General features: G+C 40.8%; 1 protein-coding gene across 3 annotated transcripts in view; it reads left to right on the forward strand.

Moving 5' to 3' along the window:
• The window catches only part of FAF2 (Fas associated factor family member 2), a 40,277-nt gene that overhangs the window by 8,065 nt on the left and 12,792 nt on the right, over positions 1-19,420 (forward strand). The window contains exons 1-5 of one of the 3 annotated variants that reach the window (XM_070415082.1): positions 120-1,808; positions 5,682-5,750; positions 12,943-13,077; positions 15,076-15,152; positions 18,677-18,815. In XM_070415082.1, coding sequence (XP_070271183.1) covers positions 1,785-1,808; positions 5,682-5,750; positions 12,943-13,077; positions 15,076-15,152; positions 18,677-18,815 — 444 coding nt within the window. In that variant the 5' untranslated portion in view covers positions 120-1,784. Of the gene's footprint in view, positions 1-119; positions 1,809-5,681; positions 5,751-12,942; positions 13,078-15,075; positions 15,153-18,676; positions 18,816-19,420 lie in introns of those variants that run through there. The other 2 variants (XM_070415081.1, XM_070415083.1) reach the window with 2 other exon arrangements.

Consider the following 19,420-nt stretch of genomic DNA (forward strand, 5'->3'; position numbering starts at 1 on the left):
TGCAACAGAGACTGGAGTGTTCTGAGCCCATAAAGATGTCAAAAAATAAAAAGATAAATACTGGTAAGCGATTATCTTACTCTGCAAAATTCAGACTGAATGTAATTAGCTATGCAAAAGAGCATGGAAATAGAACTGCAGAGAGACAATTTGGACCTCCTCCCACTGAGTGTATGGTATGATCAGACAGTGGAGAAAACAGGAAGAACAACTCCTTAAGATGCCAAAAAAGAAGAAGGCCTTAAGAGGAAAACCAGCAAAATGGGCCAACTTGGGAGCAGAGGCTTAAGACTTGGATTATGGAGCAGTGCCAGAGTGGCTTATGTGTGTCAACCAAGCTTATTCAATGTCAGGCAAGAATGTTTGCAAGTGAAATGAACATTGTTGATTTCACAGGAAAGGCCGAATGGGGCTTCAATTTCATGAGCAGAGGAGGGTTGGCCACGAGAACAAAGTTAGCTCAGAAAATGCCACCAGTTTATGAGGATAAAATGCAAGTTTCACTCCTATGTCATACAACTTCCGAAAAAATATGATTTTGAACCAAGTCAGATTGCAAACATGAATGATATGCCTCTCAATTTCGATGTGCCTTCCAGTAGAACTGTTAATGTGAAAGGAATCAAAACAGTGGCAATCAAAACAAGTGGCTATGAAAAGACACACTATACTGCTGTGCCTTCATGTTGTGCAGATGGTACTAAACTGCCTCTTATACTTATTTTTAAGAGGAAAACCTATCCTAAAGAGGCCATACCTCCTGGCATTATTGTGCAAGTTCAAGAGAAGGGATGGATGAATGAAGACATTATGGCCATTTGGTTTGCAAAGCTTTGGTCCAGAAGACTTGGGGGGGCTCTTAACACATTGCGGATGGATCACGAGAATTCTCGTGTTTTCTGTTCTAAGGCTTGTGGCCAGTCATACTTTTAAAAGATATTAGCTTGTAAGAACATGTAATAAATAACTTCAAAATGCAATGGATATTTAATTTTAAAGCGTGCCTTTAACATTTATGTAAAACGTTTTTTTGTACTAGTTCAATAGAAACTTATCTGGCCACTGGGTAAAACTAGCAATAAAACTACTGGTCCGCAAGCCAGCTCTTCTTGTCTTTGGTCAGTTCCAAGCACATTTAACAGAAAAGACAAAAAGGGTTGCATCAGATTTGCAAACAAACCTAGCAGTTACTCCTGGTGAACTTACAGGTCAGCTACAGCCACTAGAACAGCCGTGGGCAAACTACGGCCCGTTTGAAATGAATAAAACTAAAAAAAAAAGACCGTACCCTTTTATGTAATGATGTTTACTTTGAATTTATATTGGTTCACACAAACACTCCATCCATGCTTTTGTTCCGACCCTCCGGTCCAGTTTAAGAACCCATTGTGGCCCTCGAGTCAAAAAGTTTGCCCACCCCTGGACTAGATGTTTCAATCAGCAAGCCATTTAAAGCCCTGATGAGAGAAGAATGGAGTAAATGGATACAAAAAAAGCAGGTGATACCTTGACATGGACAGGAAGAGTGAAAAAAACAACCATTACTGAGGTCTGCGTTTGGGTCCTAAACTCGTGGTATGGCATCAAACAATAGGTGATTGTGAAGTCCTTCAGGAAATGTGGAATCAGCAATGCCATGGATGGAATTGAGGACAATCTCACATATATAGACAGTGACTCAGCAGTCAGCAGTGATACAATAGAAGTTGAAGAAGAAATTGATATGTCTGGAACCAATAGTGATGAAGAGAACAGTGATGGCAACAGAGGCTGAATAAAGTGATATGCTGCATAATATCATAGTACTGGTATGTGAACATTACCTGCAGTAATTCCTAAATAAAAATATGTTCTGTTTTTAAAATATTGATTTCTTAATTTTGGGTTGGAAAAGTGGGAGGTGTCTTATACATGGGGGTATCTTATACACGGAAAAATATGGTACTTTACGGCTTCTCTTTGGCATCCGAATTGCCAGCCTCATACTTTCCTTGAGGGTTACTTGAATACAAGCACTGTGTTACTGCAGAGAGGGCTTTAAATGACCAACATATACAGTGCGGATATACTGGACAAAGGAATGATTCATGTCCCAGGGGGGACGAATGAGACAGTGCAGGTTTTCATCATGGTACTCAGAATGGCACACAATTTAAAATTACGAATTGTATGGAATTTTACATGTAATATTTCCTGATGTAGCTAAAATGGTGGAAGTGAAACCTGGGATAAAAGGGAGGGACTGCTGTATACACAAAAAAGAAAAGATCAGAGGCCCTGCTCTGGAGCACTTCAGTTTTCAGCGTTCTGAGGCTACAGTGAGGACCTAGCAAAGGAAACAAAGTGGCAGGCGAGGTCGGAGGAAACCAGTGTATTGTCCTGGACTTCAAGTCCTTGAGAAGTGGGAACAGATGTTTGGATTTACATTGTGGGGGTCATTTGTGACCTTGATTAGAAGTTTTGTTAGAATGTTGGGGAGGTGAAGGCTTGATTGGAGTGAGTTCAAGAGAGAATGGCATGAGAACTTGGAGATTTCTGCAGGTTTTGCACTAAAGAGGAAAAAGATTGGGCAGAAGCTGTAGTGGGAAGAGAGATTTTTATTTTTTTAGGATATACCAGCATGTTCGTATACTGATGAGGAACACACATTAGAGACAGAAAATCTGATGGAGAGGAAGGAGAATTGCTCTTGCGATACCCTTGAGTAAGTGAGAGGGGACAGGACCGGTATACAAGACAAGAGGAGGCATTGGCCTTTGCCAGGAGCATGGATAAGTTTGTCCATAGTAAAAGAAAAAATGAGTTTAGGTAGGTTGACATGCAGGTTGGAACTTTTGATTATTTTCTCTGTGAAATAGGAAACAAGATCTTGAACTAAGAATAAGGATGGAGGAAGTGCTGGAAGTTTGAGGAGAGCGAAAGTCTGGTTATGTAGGAGAATAGGAGTGAATGGACTAGGCAACTAGGATGAAGGCCAGGCAATATTACAGATTTACTTGAGGTTAGTGATCATATATTTATTTAAAGTAAGACCAGTCAGCCCCCTTCAGCTGTGAAGATACAAGTGCAAAGTAGACAGAAATTTGGATTTATTTTTTATTTTTATTGATTTCAGAGGAAGGGTGAGGGGGAGAGAGACAGACAGAGAGAGAGAGAGAGAGAAACATCAATGATGAGAGAATCATTGATTGGCTGCCTCCTACTGGGGATCAAACCCACAACCCAGCCATGTGCCCTTGACTGGAATCGAACCCCGGGACCCTCAGTCCACAGGCTGATGCTCTATCCACTGAGCAAAACCAGCGAGGGTGGGATTTGGAATTTTAGAAGATTGTGGTTTAGCCAAGGGAATATGATTGTGATAGAGGGCAAAGGAGTTGAGGATGTGTGCAAGAAAGAGTGATTATTATATTTGACTCTGGAACTTATGATGAATAAGATGGGAAATGAGGATATGAGAGGTTCTGAGGCTCAGTGAAAAGGTAGTACGGTCAATGGATTGTAGGTCCTGGCAGAGTTGAAAAATTTAGAGACGGCATTAGATGGAGGAAGTTGAAAAGGTAGAAGAATATGGAGGGAGAGTGTGCAGGGGTTTGCAGTTATGATTATAGTGAGGTCTAGAGTTTGACCTCAAGAGTGAATGGAGGAACAGTAGGCAAGGAATTGAGAAACCAAAGTATTAGAACAATTATGCAAATAGTAAAATCACCAGGACACTGATAGAGTTGATCACTTGGCCGAGGTAGTTTGTCAGTTCTCTCTACTATACAGTTATATCAGTATGGACTCATGGATGTTTATTTTGTAATTTGGATTATAATTCATGAGTATCCAATTACTGTGGGTGTTTTGTTTTGTTTTTTTAACACGTCCTTACTTTCTGGCACTACACGATTCTCCAGGCTCATTTTGTATAGTTCCTGTCCCTGTCCTAGAATCAGTTACTTCTCCAAGGAACCTAGTTCCTTTTTTGGACAGTGGTATTAAAAATTGAGGTCTGGCCCTGGCCGGCATGGTTCAGTGGTTAGAGCTTTGTCCCGTGCACAGAAGGGTCATGGGTTGGATTTCAAGTCAAGGGCATGTACCTGGGTTCCAGGTTTGACCCCCAGTTGGGGCCTGTGCAATCCATGTGTCTCTCTCCCTCTAAGGAGAGCTAAGGATTTTGGAATTCATTATTCAGTCAACATATAGGAAGAAGAGTTAGAAGGAGGAAAAGAAATTAAGTTATTTTGACAGTTCACTGGAGGAGTTACAAAAGCTTGACTAAAGATGCTGGCTGTGGGAATGGAAATGTGGTTGCAGGTGTAATACAGAAAATGGTCAAAACTTGATTATCGATGAAATGTGGAGTTCAAGGATAGAGTACTTAAAGATGAAGCTCAGATTCCAGATGTACCTGAGCCAGGATATTTGGGAGGGTGGTTGTGTGTTAACACATGTAGTGTTTGTGTGTTTTTTAAAATGTTTTTATTGATTTTTAGAGAGAAAGGAAGGGAGAGGCACAGAGAGATAGAAACATCAATGAGAGAGAAACAACTTCACTCGGCTGCGTCCTGCACACCCCCCACAGGGAATCTAGCCAGCAACCCGGGCATGTGCCCTGACCAGGAATCAAACTGGTGACCTTGGTTCTTGGGTCGATACTCAACCACTGAGCCACACTGGCCGGGTACATATAGTAGTTTGATGATACACTTGAGGTACTGGTGCCACATTTGGTGGAAGTATTGAATAGGCAATTGGAAAAATGCTCCTAAACTTCAGAAGAGATGGTGGGTCCAGAAATTAAATTAGGAGTCATCTGAGTAGAAAGGGTGGTTGAAGGCTGAGGATTAAATGAGATTGCCAAGGAGGGAGGTGTAGAGAGTGAAAAAAACAACAACAACTAAGGACTCATCCTTAGGGATCTTTCTGTGTTGACAGGTATGGAAAAAGAGGGAGCCAGAGTAGGAACTTTGGTTAGAGACAAAGTGAAACCTGAGAACAGTCCAAGGAGAAGGGAGTAGGGAAAATACTTATTGTAGGGAAACATTTGAATTACAGACTCTATTTAATACAAAGTTGTACATAATTTGTAAGTTAAGTTATATGCCAATAGATAAAACAATGCAAGTTAATGAAAGTCATTATTTGGCAGGAAACCTGCATTATTATATCGTTATATATTATAAATAGAATAGTTGTTTAGCATTGAAAAATATTTTGTTGGACTTAGAGGTTGAAGAAATCTTTTGATAGTAGAATATTAATCAGTTGTCTTCTTAATTGGAAGTCTGGAAGTTTTGTTGTTGTTGTTTAATCCTCACCTGAGGACATGCTTAGAGAGAGGAAGGGAGAGAGAGAGAGAGAGAGATCAATTGGTTGCCTTCCGTACATGGCCAAAGTGTGTGCTCTGACTGGGAATTCAATGGGCAGCCTTTCAGTGCATGGGGTGACACTGCCTTGAAGGTTTAAAAGATAAGGAATTTTCATTTTTTTTTTTGTTCTGTGAGAAAAATCTCTGCTGTAACTGATTGGACAAATTCTGAATAGTGAAATTTTAACAAGTTTGACCATGTACCTTCAACACTTTTTAGTATATTTTCGCAGAAGTATGCATAAGTAGTCTATTAGGGATAAAAATATCTACAAATGTACTCTTGCTTTTTCCCTGAGTAACTTTTTGATTTTATCCTTTCCAGGATTTGACTGGCATAGAGTCTATGGATCAATGTCGACATACCTTGGAACAGCATAACTGGAACATAGAGGTATAACAGAATTTATTCTGAGCTTCTTTCTTTCTTTTTAAAATATATTTTTATTGATTTCAGAAAGGAAGGGAAAGGAAGAGAGAAATAGAAACATCAATGTGAGAGAGAATCATTGATTGGCTGCCTCCCACACGCCCCCCACTAGGGATTGAGCCTGCAACCCGGGCATGTGCCCTTGACCTGAATCGAACCTGGGACCCTTCAGTCTGCAGGCCGATGCTCTATCCACTGAGCCACACCAGTCAGGGCTGGGCTTATTTCTTTTTCCATGGTCTAATAATGATTCAAAGACATGTATTTTTCCACAGCTGGAATCTTTTCTTTTAGTAGAGCTGGTTTTCAAATTTCTAACTCTTTAAGTCTTTAAAAATGAATGTGTGGACCCTGACTGAGTAGCTCAGTTGGTTAGAGCATTGTCCTGATAGCAAGTGTAATCCCTGGTCAGGGCACATGCAAGAATCATTCAATGAGTATATAAACGAAAGCATAAATAAGTGGAACAACAAATTATGTTTCTCTATCTCTTCTGTCTCAAATCAAAAAATGAATGTGTAGCGCGGCCGGCATGGCTCAGTGGTTGAGTGTTGATCTATGAACCAGGAGGTCCAGGTTCAGTTCCCAGTCAGGGCACATGCCCAGGTTGTGGGCTTGATCCCCAGTGTGGGGCATGCAGGAGGCAGCCGATCAATGATTCTCTTTCATCGTTAATATTGCTATCCTCTCCCTCTCCCTTCCTCTCTGAAATCAGTAAAAATATATTTTAAAAATAGTGGGTAGAAAAAGTGAAGCTTTATGATCAAAGTTTATAAAATAGAAAAGGTAGTGACCAAATTCCTCAATATAGTGCCTACTCCCTGTGTGTGTGTGTGTGTGTACACACACACACACACACACACACACACACTGAGTGGCTATATTATTATGACCACCCCATCAGTACTTCGTTGGGCCACCTTTTGCCTTCAAAACTGCAGCGATTCTTCTTGGCATTGACTCCACGAGATGTTGAAAGGTGATACGAGGAATCTGACACCATGCCTGATGAATAGCACCGTCCAGTTCTGTGAGATTTGATGGTTGTGGAACCAGCTGCCTGATGGCCCTTTTAACTTCGTCCCACAAATGCTCAATTGGATTGAGATCTGGTGATTGTGGGGGCCACCTAAGCAAGGTAAAGTCTCCCTCATGTTCTTGAAACCACTCCTGCACAATATGAGCACCGTGGCATGGCGCATTGTCTTGTTGGAAGAAGCCATCTCCATTGGGATACACCATCAACATGATAGGATGAACTTGATCAGCAATGATACTTAGGTATGTTGTGCTGTTCAGCCGTTTATAATGATCTGGCCCTCTAGCAACTTCAGAGCGAAATTATACCTAATCTGTCTACAAACGTTAGGTGGTCATAATAATCTTGCCACTCAGAGAGAGAAAGAGAGAGAGAGAGAGAGAGAGAGAGAGAGAGAGAGAGAGTGTGTGTGTGTGTGTGTGTGTGTGTGTGTGTGTATTTAATGGCTCTTTGGGGGAAAACTTGTTTTTTTCAATGTCAGTTAATAATGGTGATAGCAAACATCTTGTCCTCACTGTAACATCTCTTGTTTTATTATTACTGTGATTACTGTGATATTGGTGGTTGTTTTGAGATAGATCCATTTGAGCAGAGATACTTGTTTTTACCGGTTTTGTTAACTAGTATATTCCCCCATTTCCTCCCTTCCCTTCTCTCTAAAAAAATCAATGGGAAAAATATCCTTATATCCTTGGGTGAGGATTAACAACAAAATAGAGTGGACGTTGAATTTTATCAAACACCCTTTTTTTAAAATTTTTTTTTAAAAATATATTTTATTGATTTTTCACAGAGAGGAAGGGAGAGAGACAGAGAGTCAGAAACATCGATGAGAGAGAAACATCGATCAGCTGCCTCCTGCACATCTCCTACGGGGGATGTGCCCGCAACCCAGGTACATGCCCCCAACCGGAATCGAACCTGGGACCCTTCAGTCCGCAGGCCGACGCTCTATCCACTGAGCCAAACCGGTTTCGGCTCAAACACCCTTTGATCTCTTGAAATTACTGTTTCAATTATGGTATGTTACTTGAATAGGGTGCTGGATTTCTGAAAATACATGTATTCCTGAGTGAACCTGTTTCTGATCCATTAAATTTTAGGCTCTGGCATCCTACCAATGAATGAGACTAAGTCCCTACTCTCATGAAACTTAATTCTAGATAATTTGTGCTCATAATAAGTGCTATGAAGGAGTGTAGGAAATGTAATAGGATCTAAGAACTTATTTTGATTTATTTTCTTTTTTTGAGAAATTATTTATTTAATATATTTTATTGATTTTAGAGAGAAAGGGAGAGATAGATGGAAACATCCACGATGAGAATCATGGATTGGCTGCCTTCTGCACGCCCCCTACTGGGGATTGAGCCCACAACCCGGGCATGTGTCCTGACTGGGAATTGAACTGTGACCTCCTGGTTTATAGGTAGATGCTCAACCAGTTAGCTATGCTGGCCGGGCAAGAAGTTATTTTATTTTATTTTTAAAATATATTTCATTGATTTTTTACAGAGAGGAAGGGAGAGAAATAGAGAGTTAGAAACATTGATGAGAGAGAAACATCGATCATCTGCCTCCTGCACATCTCCTACTGGGGATGTGCCCGCAACCCAGGTACATGCCCTTGACCGGAATCGAACCTGGGACCTTTCAGTCCGCAGGCCGACGCTCTATTCACTGAGCCAAACCGGTTTCGGCAAGAAGTTATTTTAAATAGGGTGGTCAAGTAAGGCTTTTTTTTCTTTTTCTTTTTTTTTTTTTTTAAATCTTTATTGTTCAGATTATTACATTTGTTCCTCTTTTTTCCCCCCATAACTCCCCTCCTTCCAGCTCCCACCCCACCCTCCACCCTCACTCCCCACCCACTGTGTTCATCCATAGGTGCATGATTTTAGTCCAGTCACTTCCCGCATCTCCCACACCCCTTTTCCCCCCAAGAATAGTCAGTCTATTCCCTTTCTATGTCCCTGATTCTATTATAATCACCAGTTCATTCTGTACATCAGGTTATTTATTCACTTGATTCTTAGATTCATTTGTTGATAGATGCATGTTTGTTGTTCATAATTTGTATCTTTACCTTTTTCTTCTTCTTCCTCTTCTTAAAGGATACCTTTCAGCATTTCATATAATACTGGTTTGGCGGTGATGAACTCCTTTAGCTTTTCCTTATCTGTGAAGCTCTTTATCTGACCTTCAATTCTGAATGATAGCTTTGCTGGATAAAGTAATCTTGGTTGTAGGTTCTTGGTATTCAGCACTTTGAATATTTCTTGCCATTCCCTTCTGGCCTGCAAAGTTTCTGTTGAGAAATCAGCTGACACTCGTATGGGTATTCCCTTGTAGGTAATTGAGCCTCTTTCTCTTGCTGCTTTTAAGATTTTCTCTTTGTCTTTTGCTCTTGGCATTTTAATGATGATGTGTCTTGGTGTGGTCCTCTTTGGATTCCTTTTGTTTGGGGTTCTCTGCGCTTCTTGGACCTGTAAGTCCATTTCTTTCTCCAGATGGGGGAAGTTTTCTTCCATTATTTCTTCAAATAGGTTTTCAATATCTTGCTGTCTCTCATCTTCTGGCACTCCAATAATTCTGATATTAGTCCGCTTAAAGCTGTCCCAGAGGCTCCTTACACTATCTTCACACTTTCGGATTCTTTTTTCATTTTGCTTTTCCAATTGGGTGTTTTTTGTCGAATCTTTGGTTTGATTCTTGTGCTCCTCTGGTCTGCTATTGGGTATAATATTCTTTATTTCAGTCTGTGTATGCTTACTTTCTAATTTCTTTATCGTAGCATCGAGGGTCTCATTAGTTTTCGTGAGGCTCTGCACAAATTTATGGCAAGCCCTCAAAATTGCGATTCTTAGCTCCATATCCTCCATTTCTGTCATGTTTTTTTGTCTCTGCATCTTTTATGCTTTCTTGGTGTACCCCCTTGTGGTCTCTGTGCGCAGTCTTGTTCTAGCCAAGCCTTAATTGTTGTAGTTAACACTAGAGGGATTTGACCACCAGGCCGACTGGATGTAGGAATCAGCTGTTTGAGTAAGGCTTTTTTGAGGAGGTTACATTTGAGCTGATGCCTGAATACAGATTAAATGAATGTGCCTGAATGTGAAAATTTTGAGGGAATTGCATTTGAGGCATAGGGAATGATGTTGCTTTACATGATATTTTTGTGCTATCTCCTCATTAGATTTTCACTTCAAGCATATGCTAGCATTATAAAATGACTTTACTTGATAAAATGAGTTGAGAAGTATAAATAGCATAGATTTGAAAGAAAATACTTGTGCCCGGCCAGTGTGTCTCAATGGTTGAGCATTGACCCATGAACCAGGATATCAAGGTTCAATTCCCAGTCAGTCACATGCCTGGGTTGTGGGCTCAATCCTCAGTAGGGGGCGTGATGATTCTCTCTCATCATTGATGTTTCTATCTTTCCCTCTCCCTTCTTCTCTGAAATCAATAAAACCCTATTTTTAAAAAAAGGAAAGAAAATACTTGTTTCTGTCTTTCTCTATGTTTCCCCCCATCATTCATAATCTGTTTCCTAGATCTTTCTTGGTAAGCTTTCTTAGAAAATGCTTTCTTTTTAGAGATTTTCAAGTTTTTTAGCATAAGCTATACAAAGTAGCATATCTTTTACTTTCTTCTGTATCTGTCCTGTTATCCCATCTTCTGTTTTTTTTCAATGTTTATTTTCCTTTTTTTTAAAATGAGACTTGCTAGGGACTGGTTTACTTTCTTATTTTTTTTGTTTATGAAAAATCTCATATTTATCAGTTATTTTTTCTATGTTTTTATTTATTTATTTATTTATTTATTTTAATTAAATTTTTATTGTTCAGATTACATTTGTTCCTCTCCCCCCCCCCCATAACTCCTCTCCTTCCAGTTCCCGCCCCACCCTCCGCCCTCACTCCCCACCCACTGTCCTCATCCATAGGTGCACGATTTTTGTCCAGTCTCTTCCCGAATTTCCCATTCCCCTTCCCCCCCCCAAGAATAGTCAGTCCATTCCCTTTCTATGTCCCTGATTCATTATAATCACCAGTTCATTCTGTACATCAGATTATTTATTCACTTGATTCTTAGATTCACTTGTTGATAGATGCATGTTTGTTGTTTACAATTTGTATCTTTACCTTTTTCTTCTTCCTCTTCTTAAAGGATACCTTTCAGTATTTCGTATAATACTGGTTTAGTGGTGATGAACTCCTTTAGCTTTTCCTTGTCTGTGAAGCTCTTTATCTGACCTTCAGTTCTGAATGATAGCTTTGCTGGATAAAGTAATCTTGGTTGTAGGTTCTTGGTATTCAGCACTTTGAATATTTCTTGCCATTCCCTTCTGGCCTGCAAAGTTTCTGTTGAGAAATCAGCTGACACTCGTATGGGTATTCCCTTGTAGGTAATTGAGTCTCTTTCTCTTGCTGCTTTTAAGATTCTCTCTTTGTCTTTTGCTCTTGGCATTTTAATGATGATGTGTCTTGGTGTGGTCCTCTTTGGATTCCTTTTGTTTGGGGTTCTCTGCGCTTCTTGGACCTGTAAGTCCATTTCTTTCACCAGGTGGGGGAAGTTTTCTGCCATTATTTCTTCAAATAGGTTTTCAATATCTTGCTGTCTTTCATCTTCTGGCACCCCTATTATTCTGATGTTGGTACGCTTGAAGCTGTCCCAGAGGCTCCTTACACTATCTTCGTATTTTCGGATTCTTTTTTCATTTTGCTTTTCCAGTTGGGTGTTTTTTGTCAAATCTTTGGTTTGATTCTTGTGCTCCTCTGGTCTGCTATTGGGTATAATATTCTTTATTTCAGTCTGTGTATGCTTACTTTCTAATTTCTTTATCGTAGCATCAAGGGTCTCATTAGTTTTCGTGAGGCTCTGCTCAAGTTTATAGCAAGCCCTCAAAATTGCGATTCTTAGCTCCATATCCTCCATTTCTGTCATGTTTTTTTGTCTCCGCATCTTTTATGCTTTCTTGGTGCACCCCCTTGTGGTCTTTGTGCGCAGTCTTGTTCTAGCCAAGCCTTAATTGTTGTAGTTAACACTAGAGGGATTTGACCACCAGGCCGACTGGCTGTAGGAATCAGCTGTGTGGAAAACTTCAGTCCTCTGGGGAGGCGCTAGTCCAGCCTTTGCCTGAGGCGATCGGCAAATGGGTCTGCGCAGGGCCTGGGTGGGGCGGGCTCAACAGGGTGGGGGGAGGGAGCAGCTATGGCTGCTCTCAGTCCGTCTCCAGGGGCTCTGCCTCTCTGTCCCCACAACCGCTGCAAACCTCGGAGGGACCGTAGCCAGACAGTCCCGCTTCTCCCGTTTGAGTCTGGGTCCCTAGAGACTCGCCCGGATCTGTAGCCCAGAGTCTGAGACTCACTCCTGATTGAAAACGACAACCGCGCCCTCAGCCACCAGCCCGCTTTGCGCGCGCACCGCCGCACCACCATACCTTTAAATTTTCCACACTGCGCCTCCTCTAAGCCTCGTAATGCTGTTGTTTTTCCTTCTAGTTGAAGAGTCTCTCCTCAGCCAGCCTTCCTGTGGTTCTGGGTGATGTCTGTTCCGTCTTTTAGTTGTATTTTTGAAGTGGTTGTTCGAGGCAGCAAACTCCGGTGTTTACTTACCTATGCCGCCATCTTGGTTTCTCCTAAAAAAAATCTATGTTTTTATTTATTAAGAAAATTTTATCTTTAATCTATTTTCATGCTTTTGTAGGGTTATGTTCTTTTTTTTAGGTTCATTGTCTACATTGTATTCTCTTTTTTTGTTTCTGTTTTTTCTCTCTTTTTTTGTTTTTTCTACGTTGTATTTTCTGTAGGTGGCTCTCCTTAGGCTTGTACATTGAAGCACCTTACTTCCCAGCCACCCTCAATAACAGGCCATCTGAATACAAGCAGTGTGCTTGCTGCATAAATGGTGCTTCCAGACAGGTTCTTTGTACTGCTCTGTTGTGTGTGAATTCTGGAGTCATACCCCACATTACCTCCCACCATAACAAGTGAAAGGTCCAAGAAGATACACTTCTCAGGTTACCTGTTTTAGAACACCAAGCAACAGTTGCCTCATCTCTTCTTCTCAGTTGATTTGAGCATCACTGAAATTCTTTCTACTCTTTTTCCTTCTCAGGCTGCTGTACAGGACAGATTGAATGAGCAAGAGGGTGTACCAAGTGTTTTCAACCCACCTCCATCACGACCCCTGCAGGTGAACACAGCCGACCACAGGATCTACAGCTATGTTGTCTCAAGACCGCAGCCAAGGGCAAGTGACTTCATCACTGGAATTCCCCCCTTTATAAGTCCATTCTCTTGGTTGTGTTGGTCTCTGTGTGACAGGAGCAAGAGAGATACTCAGAATGGATAGCTGGACCTGGCTCCTTGGTAGATTTATTGGGTTTATTATTTTCCCTTGATTCTTTTTTCCCCTCGAGCCCACATTCCCTCCCACTTCCTTGATTCTTTAATGAAGTGATATAGTAACTGCCCATTTTGTGTGTGTGTTGGGGGTGGGGGCGTTCTTTGCCAGTTATTTGAAACAGTTTCTGCACCTTGTTTTTTGAGTAATTGTATTTACATGTCTAAAAATGTTTGCTACATGTTGACTAGATATTCCACTTTTTTGTTTTTTAATCCTCACCCAAGAATATGTTCTTATTGATTTTAGAGAGAGAGGGGGTGAGGGAGAGAGAGAGAAACATCAGTATGAGAAACATTGATCCTTTGCCTCACACGTGAACCCCGACTGGAGATCCAAGCTGCAAACCTTTTGGGAATATGGGATGACACTCCAGCCAACTGAGCCACCTGGCCAGGGCTAGACCTTCCATTTTTAAGTTAGAATGTTTACTGAGTTCTTTGTTGCTTTATTTTACTTAATTTTAAGCTAATTCTAGGGAAATGCTTGGAATCTTTGTTGAGAGCCTTCACCATATCTTTAAAATTAGTCTTCAAGGGCTAGTAGCAAGGAAATGGTACAGTTAAATTCAGCAGGCTTTAAGTGCTCCAGTGTACCTGGTATTTGGCTGCTGGGGATCCAGAGATGAATGATGAGCCGGTTCTCCCTTTCACATTGCTCACAGTCTAATTAGGGAGGTCAGATGTGAATACAGTACTGATAATGGACTCCAGAGAACTTTCTGGAGTTTCTCTTTTTAAATATATATTTAAATATATATATATTTTAGAGAGGAAGGGAGAGGGGGAGAGAGATAGAAACATCAGTGATGAGAGAGAATCATTGAACAGCTGCCTCCTGCATGCCCCCTACAGGGGACTGAGCCTGCAACCGGGCATGTGTCCTTGACTGGAATTAAACCTGGGACCCTTCATTCTGCAGGCCGACACTCTGTCCACTGAGCCAAACCAGCTAGGGCATGGAGTTACTCATAATTCTTGGAGTTACACTCACCTCTTGTACTTGGATTAAGAATTCCAAGAAAGTACTCCCTTTAACTTTGTAGCAGTTAGAATTTCTTCCATCATTATACCTTTTGTGAGCACTTGACAGTGTTTTAAAATGGAGTTTCTAAGTAGTTGTTTTGGGGTATTTTGAAGTAGAAGAGCAGATGGATTCCTATAGCAATTGTATATCCCAGTGTTTCCTTAGTTTCTTTTTGGCTTGTCTCAGTGTTTTAAGCCCTTATGTTAGCTATGAGGCTCCAGAGCTCCCTAGCTATGGACACGGAGGGTTTCAGGTTAACACAATATGATATATAAGAAATGCTTTGTAAACTATAAACCTCTCTCTATATATGCTAGTTAATTACAACAGCAGCAATAATCAACATTGTTAAAGTAATAATTAGCATTATTACTAAGATTAGCAGCTATATGGAGATTTATAATTGTGGTTAATATAATTGTCAATTGTATACATGTCCAAGGCAGTAAAAGTTATCTTTCTTGCTATTTTTGTATACCATATTTTAATACGTAATGTGAAAAAAGGAAAGAAGGAATAATTAAGATTTGGGGAGGAAAACTTGCAATTGAGTTTGTCAGCTAATATAAGTAAATGCAGAAAAATTGTTGGAGCAGATTTTAATTCAAAAATTGTGTGATAAAAGAAAAATATATGATAGTGTTAAATGAAATGAGATCAAAGACGGTCTTTAAGGAGACTGACGTGGCCAGGAAGAGGAACCATATTGCAAAGGGAGAAATCACATGAAGGACAAACAGAGTGAAAAATTGAACTAGCCATGTTGTAAGGTATTAGTGAATGAATGAATGGTATCTAACTTTATTTTTGGAATTTCAGGGGCTGCTCGGATGGGGTTATTACTTGATAATGCTTCCATTCCGGTTTACCTATTACACAATACTTGATATATTTAGGTACGTACCTTTCTTTGTATTTATGTGTTAGCAATAGGGTAGACTTTGGAGCGGAAAGGTTTATACTCTATCAATTTTGATTTGGCAATTTGACATCAGATTGAATATTCCTCTTAAACAATCTTTTTATGAAGTATGAAAATATTTTAAATTATTCAAACATAACAGATGATGTGAAATGAAATTGTTTTGAATAGTCTTGCTTACCGTTTTCAAGAATCTACCTACATTTATTATTATCTTCCCTCCTCCCACCATGTTTGTCACCTCAACATTCTCTAGTTAATTCACCCTTTCCTTTCTAACCACCATATCTACTAGCTTCAGATTACTTGTAACTTTTACCCTAACCCAGGGGTCCTCAAACTTTTTAAACAGGGGGCCAGTTCACTGTCCCTCAGACCGTTGGAGGGCCGGACTATAGTTTAAAAAAAAACTATGAACAAATTCCTGTGCACACTGCACTTATCTTATTTTGAAGGAAAAAAACAAAACGGGAACAAATACAATATTTGTATTTGCATGTGGCCCGCGGGCTGTAGTTTGAGGACCCCTGCCCTAACCCATCTAGATAACTCCATCTGACTACTGATAATCCAAAAAAATTATCCTGCTCTCAGATTATTCACTTTTCTCCAGACTCCCTTACAAGTTTCACCTCTCTAGACACTCCTATACAATTCCTTCTGTTCAGGCTGATAATACTGGAGCCTTTCTGTATATATACCCCCTTGCTTCACACTTAACCTTTTTTCTTGCTTCCTTCATGTACCATTTGGAGAGCTCAGCACTAGAAGCTACAGAGGGGCCAGGGCTAGAAAATGTCCAGGGTTTCCAAATTGCTGGCACATTAGGTTTGGGTGTCTGGTCTAGAGCTGAGTAGTAGATGAACCCATACCTAGGCTTTATAGGGAACTAAAATGTTTATGGGCCAATAGGTAGAGCTTGAATCCGTGGTCTGGACCTTGCATATAAGACAACCCATACCTCCCTCAAATGTGGGATAGCCTTTGCCTTGCTCTAGGGCAGCGGTCACCAACCGGTGGTCCTTTAGGTCCGAAAGGTTGGCGACCGCTGCTTTAGGGAACAGAGGTCTAATGTGAGGGCCCAGCAGCTGCAGAAGTGCAAGGGTCAGACAACACCTTTTACCTTGGTCATTTAGTGTCTTTTTGTTGTTGTTCTGTTAATCCTCACCTGAGGATATTTTTTCCATTGATTTTTTTTTTTAGAGGAAAGGGAGGGAGACAAGGGGGGAGAGAAACATCTATGTGAGAGAGAAACACATCGATTGGTTGCCTCCCACACACACCCGAACTGGGGTGGGGGATCGATGGAACCTGCAACCCAGGTATGCCTTTGACTGGGATTCAGTACTCTGGCCAACACTCTAACCATTGAACCACACTGGCCAGGGCCATTTAGTGTTTTAGGAGCCTGCTTGCTTAATGGCTTTCTTGCTTTAGCAAAGTTCTTATAGATCAACAATTAACCAATTAGTACACTTTTCATCTCTGTTTATTTAAGAATGAGCATGTAAAAACCTTTAAAATCTTAATGAAGACCAAGTTGATATCTCTATTTTTTTAAGCTAATTGTCCTAAAGTATCCTATATGATAAAACCCTAATATGCAAATCAATCAAACAGCAGAATGACAGGTCGCTATGACACTCACTCACCACCAGGGGGTGGATGCTCAACATAGGAGCTGCCCCCTGGTGGTCATGCACTCCCACAGGGGGAGCACCGCAGAAAAGCCGGGCTCGCAGCTGGCGAGCGTAGCAGTGGTGGTGGGAGCCTCTCCTGCCCTGGAGGCAGCGCTAAGGACCCCTCAGGGGATGTCCACCTGCCGGCTTAGGCCCACTCCTCTCGGGGGAACAGGCCTAAGCCGGCAGGCAGACATCCCTGAGGGGTTCCGTACTGCAAGAGGGCGCAGGCTGGGCTGAGGGATCCCCCTCCTCAGTGCACGAATGTCGTGCACTGGGCCTCTAGTATATTATAATGAGAAACAAAAAAGGTAAATCCTTTATCCATTCATTCATCAAAATGGAACTTAAAGACTAATAAGATAATCCTAAAACTAATTTCAGAGAAAGTTATCAAACGTCAATCTTCTTCAGGATTTGTACTCACATAAACAGCTTTATTGTTAATTAAATTTATTGGGTGACATTGGTTAATAAGACTATATAAGATTCAAGTGTATGATTCTATAATATATCTGTATGTGCATTGTGTGCTCACCACCTAAAGTTTAGTCTCCCTAATGTCATCATTTATTTGACTGTACACAGCTTCTTACATTTGTTTTTAATTTGCTCTGGAATGTTTGTGTCAGTCAGTTTGATTTGATTACTCAGGAGAAATTCCAAGTGAAATTGTATACTACTACACATGAGGAATTTGAGGGGGTAAGGGATTGGAATTGTTTTAAGATTTGGTAAGGAAAGTGTCATAGTTTAGTCACCTTTTCTGTGCTGAAAATTTCTCAAGTATATGAATATTGTTTGTTTTCCATGGAAAAAAATATGCATGGCATGTGTTACTAATTTGAAATATATATGTTATTTTTATTAATTTCAGAGAAGAATGGAGAGGGAAAGACAGATAGAATCATTGATCGGCTGCCTCCTGCATGCCCCACACTGGGGATCAAACTCGCAACTCAGTCCTGTCCCCTGACCAGGAATCAAACTGTGACCTCCTGGTTCATAGGTGGAGGCTCAGTCACTGAGCAATGCTAGCCGGGCATGTGTTACTAATTTTAAAAAAATTATCATCCAAGCAACTTGTTTAATGTTATGTAACATTGCATTCTATGGAAATCCAAAGGACAAATAAATGGTGCTATGCAAATAAAATAAGATGGGCTCTTTAGAAACAAACCATCCTTTATCTTACAATAGCTGCCAGGTCCCCAGATCTGCCAGTGCACTCTAGATCAATGGAACAGCCTCCTCTGAGGATGCCATCAACCATAAATCATCATGCAGAATTTACTTGCCCCTTTGAAGAGCAAGTAAATCATGACTACAAGTTCAGGTTTCAAGTTCCTGTCCATAATTCGAATAGCTTGGGAGTATGCACTAAAAATTCAAAATTCCTAGAGTGACTGGAGAACTGAAATTTTTGTTGTATTTTACTTAATTTAAATTTTGGAGCCACGTGCCTTGTGCCTCCCATATAGATGGTGCCCATATGGAGAGTCTGGGGCACAGCTTGATCCATGATCTTTTGGATACTGTGTCTTTCTTTCCCAGTTCTTCTAGCTATAAATTTTTCTGCAGAGAGCACTCAGGGTTTTTTGGGTCAGTATTGACATTTATAATCCTCGTAGTTCACATTCTTCTTGAATAGGTGATGGAACAACACTTGCTGCTTTGCAGCTTTTGAGCCAGGCTCTCCTCTCAGTTTTGAGGTCCACTCCCCACCTCCGTGCCTCCGGTACAGGGATCTTTACAAACTGGCCCGCCCACATGCACTGCAGTAAGCCAATTCATGTGATATTTATTCCTTCCTCCCCAGGTTTGCTCTTCGTTTTATACGGCCTGACCCTCGCAGCCGGGTCACTGACCCCGTTGGGGACATTGTTTCATTTATGCACTCTTTTGAAGAAAAATATGGGAGGGCACACCCTGTCTTCTACCAGGGAACGTACAGCCAGGTCAGTGCCACAAACCATATAGATGCCAATTTATTGATATGATTCTCTCCACAAAGGAAAGGAAAGCCCAGCACTGATCATATCATGATCATTCTTTTACTGAGAAACCTTAAATTGCTCTTCACTATTTACAGAAAAAAGGACCAAACCTTCTAGCTGGGCCCTCCTTGATCTAATCCTAACCTCCTTTTGAGGTCTTACCCGCATAACTTGTTTCCCCAATATCCTAGGTTCCAGCTAAACTGCTTCCTGAATAGTCTGTACTTTCCCAACTCTGTGCCTTTGCTTTTGCTATTCCCTCCACCTGCAATGCTGTCCTCACATTTTTGCTAATTAGATCTTACCCATCCTTCAACCAGCTCATGTCATTCCCTTCTTATGCCCTTTAGTGATTGTTATGCCCTACCCTGGCCTACTTTGCGATTTAAGTAGTGCTTTCATAGTGTTGTTTTTAATCTTATAGTAATTTCACGTTTTTCTCTGTATTTTAGTTATTTGTGTCAGTGTCTTCTTTCCTATACCTTTGAAGGCAAAGCCTGAAGTCTTCTTTGATCCCTCACAGACTTGAATAAGGGCATAGACCATAGATTCAAGGCAGCACATCT

The sequence above is a fragment of the Myotis yumanensis genome, unplaced genomic scaffold (assembly GCF_028538775.1).
Source record: "Myotis yumanensis isolate MYYU_CA2020_CCGP unplaced genomic scaffold, mMyoYum1.0.hap1 SCAF_5, whole genome shotgun sequence".
Classification (NCBI taxonomy): domain Eukaryota; kingdom Metazoa; phylum Chordata; class Mammalia; order Chiroptera; family Vespertilionidae; genus Myotis; species Myotis yumanensis.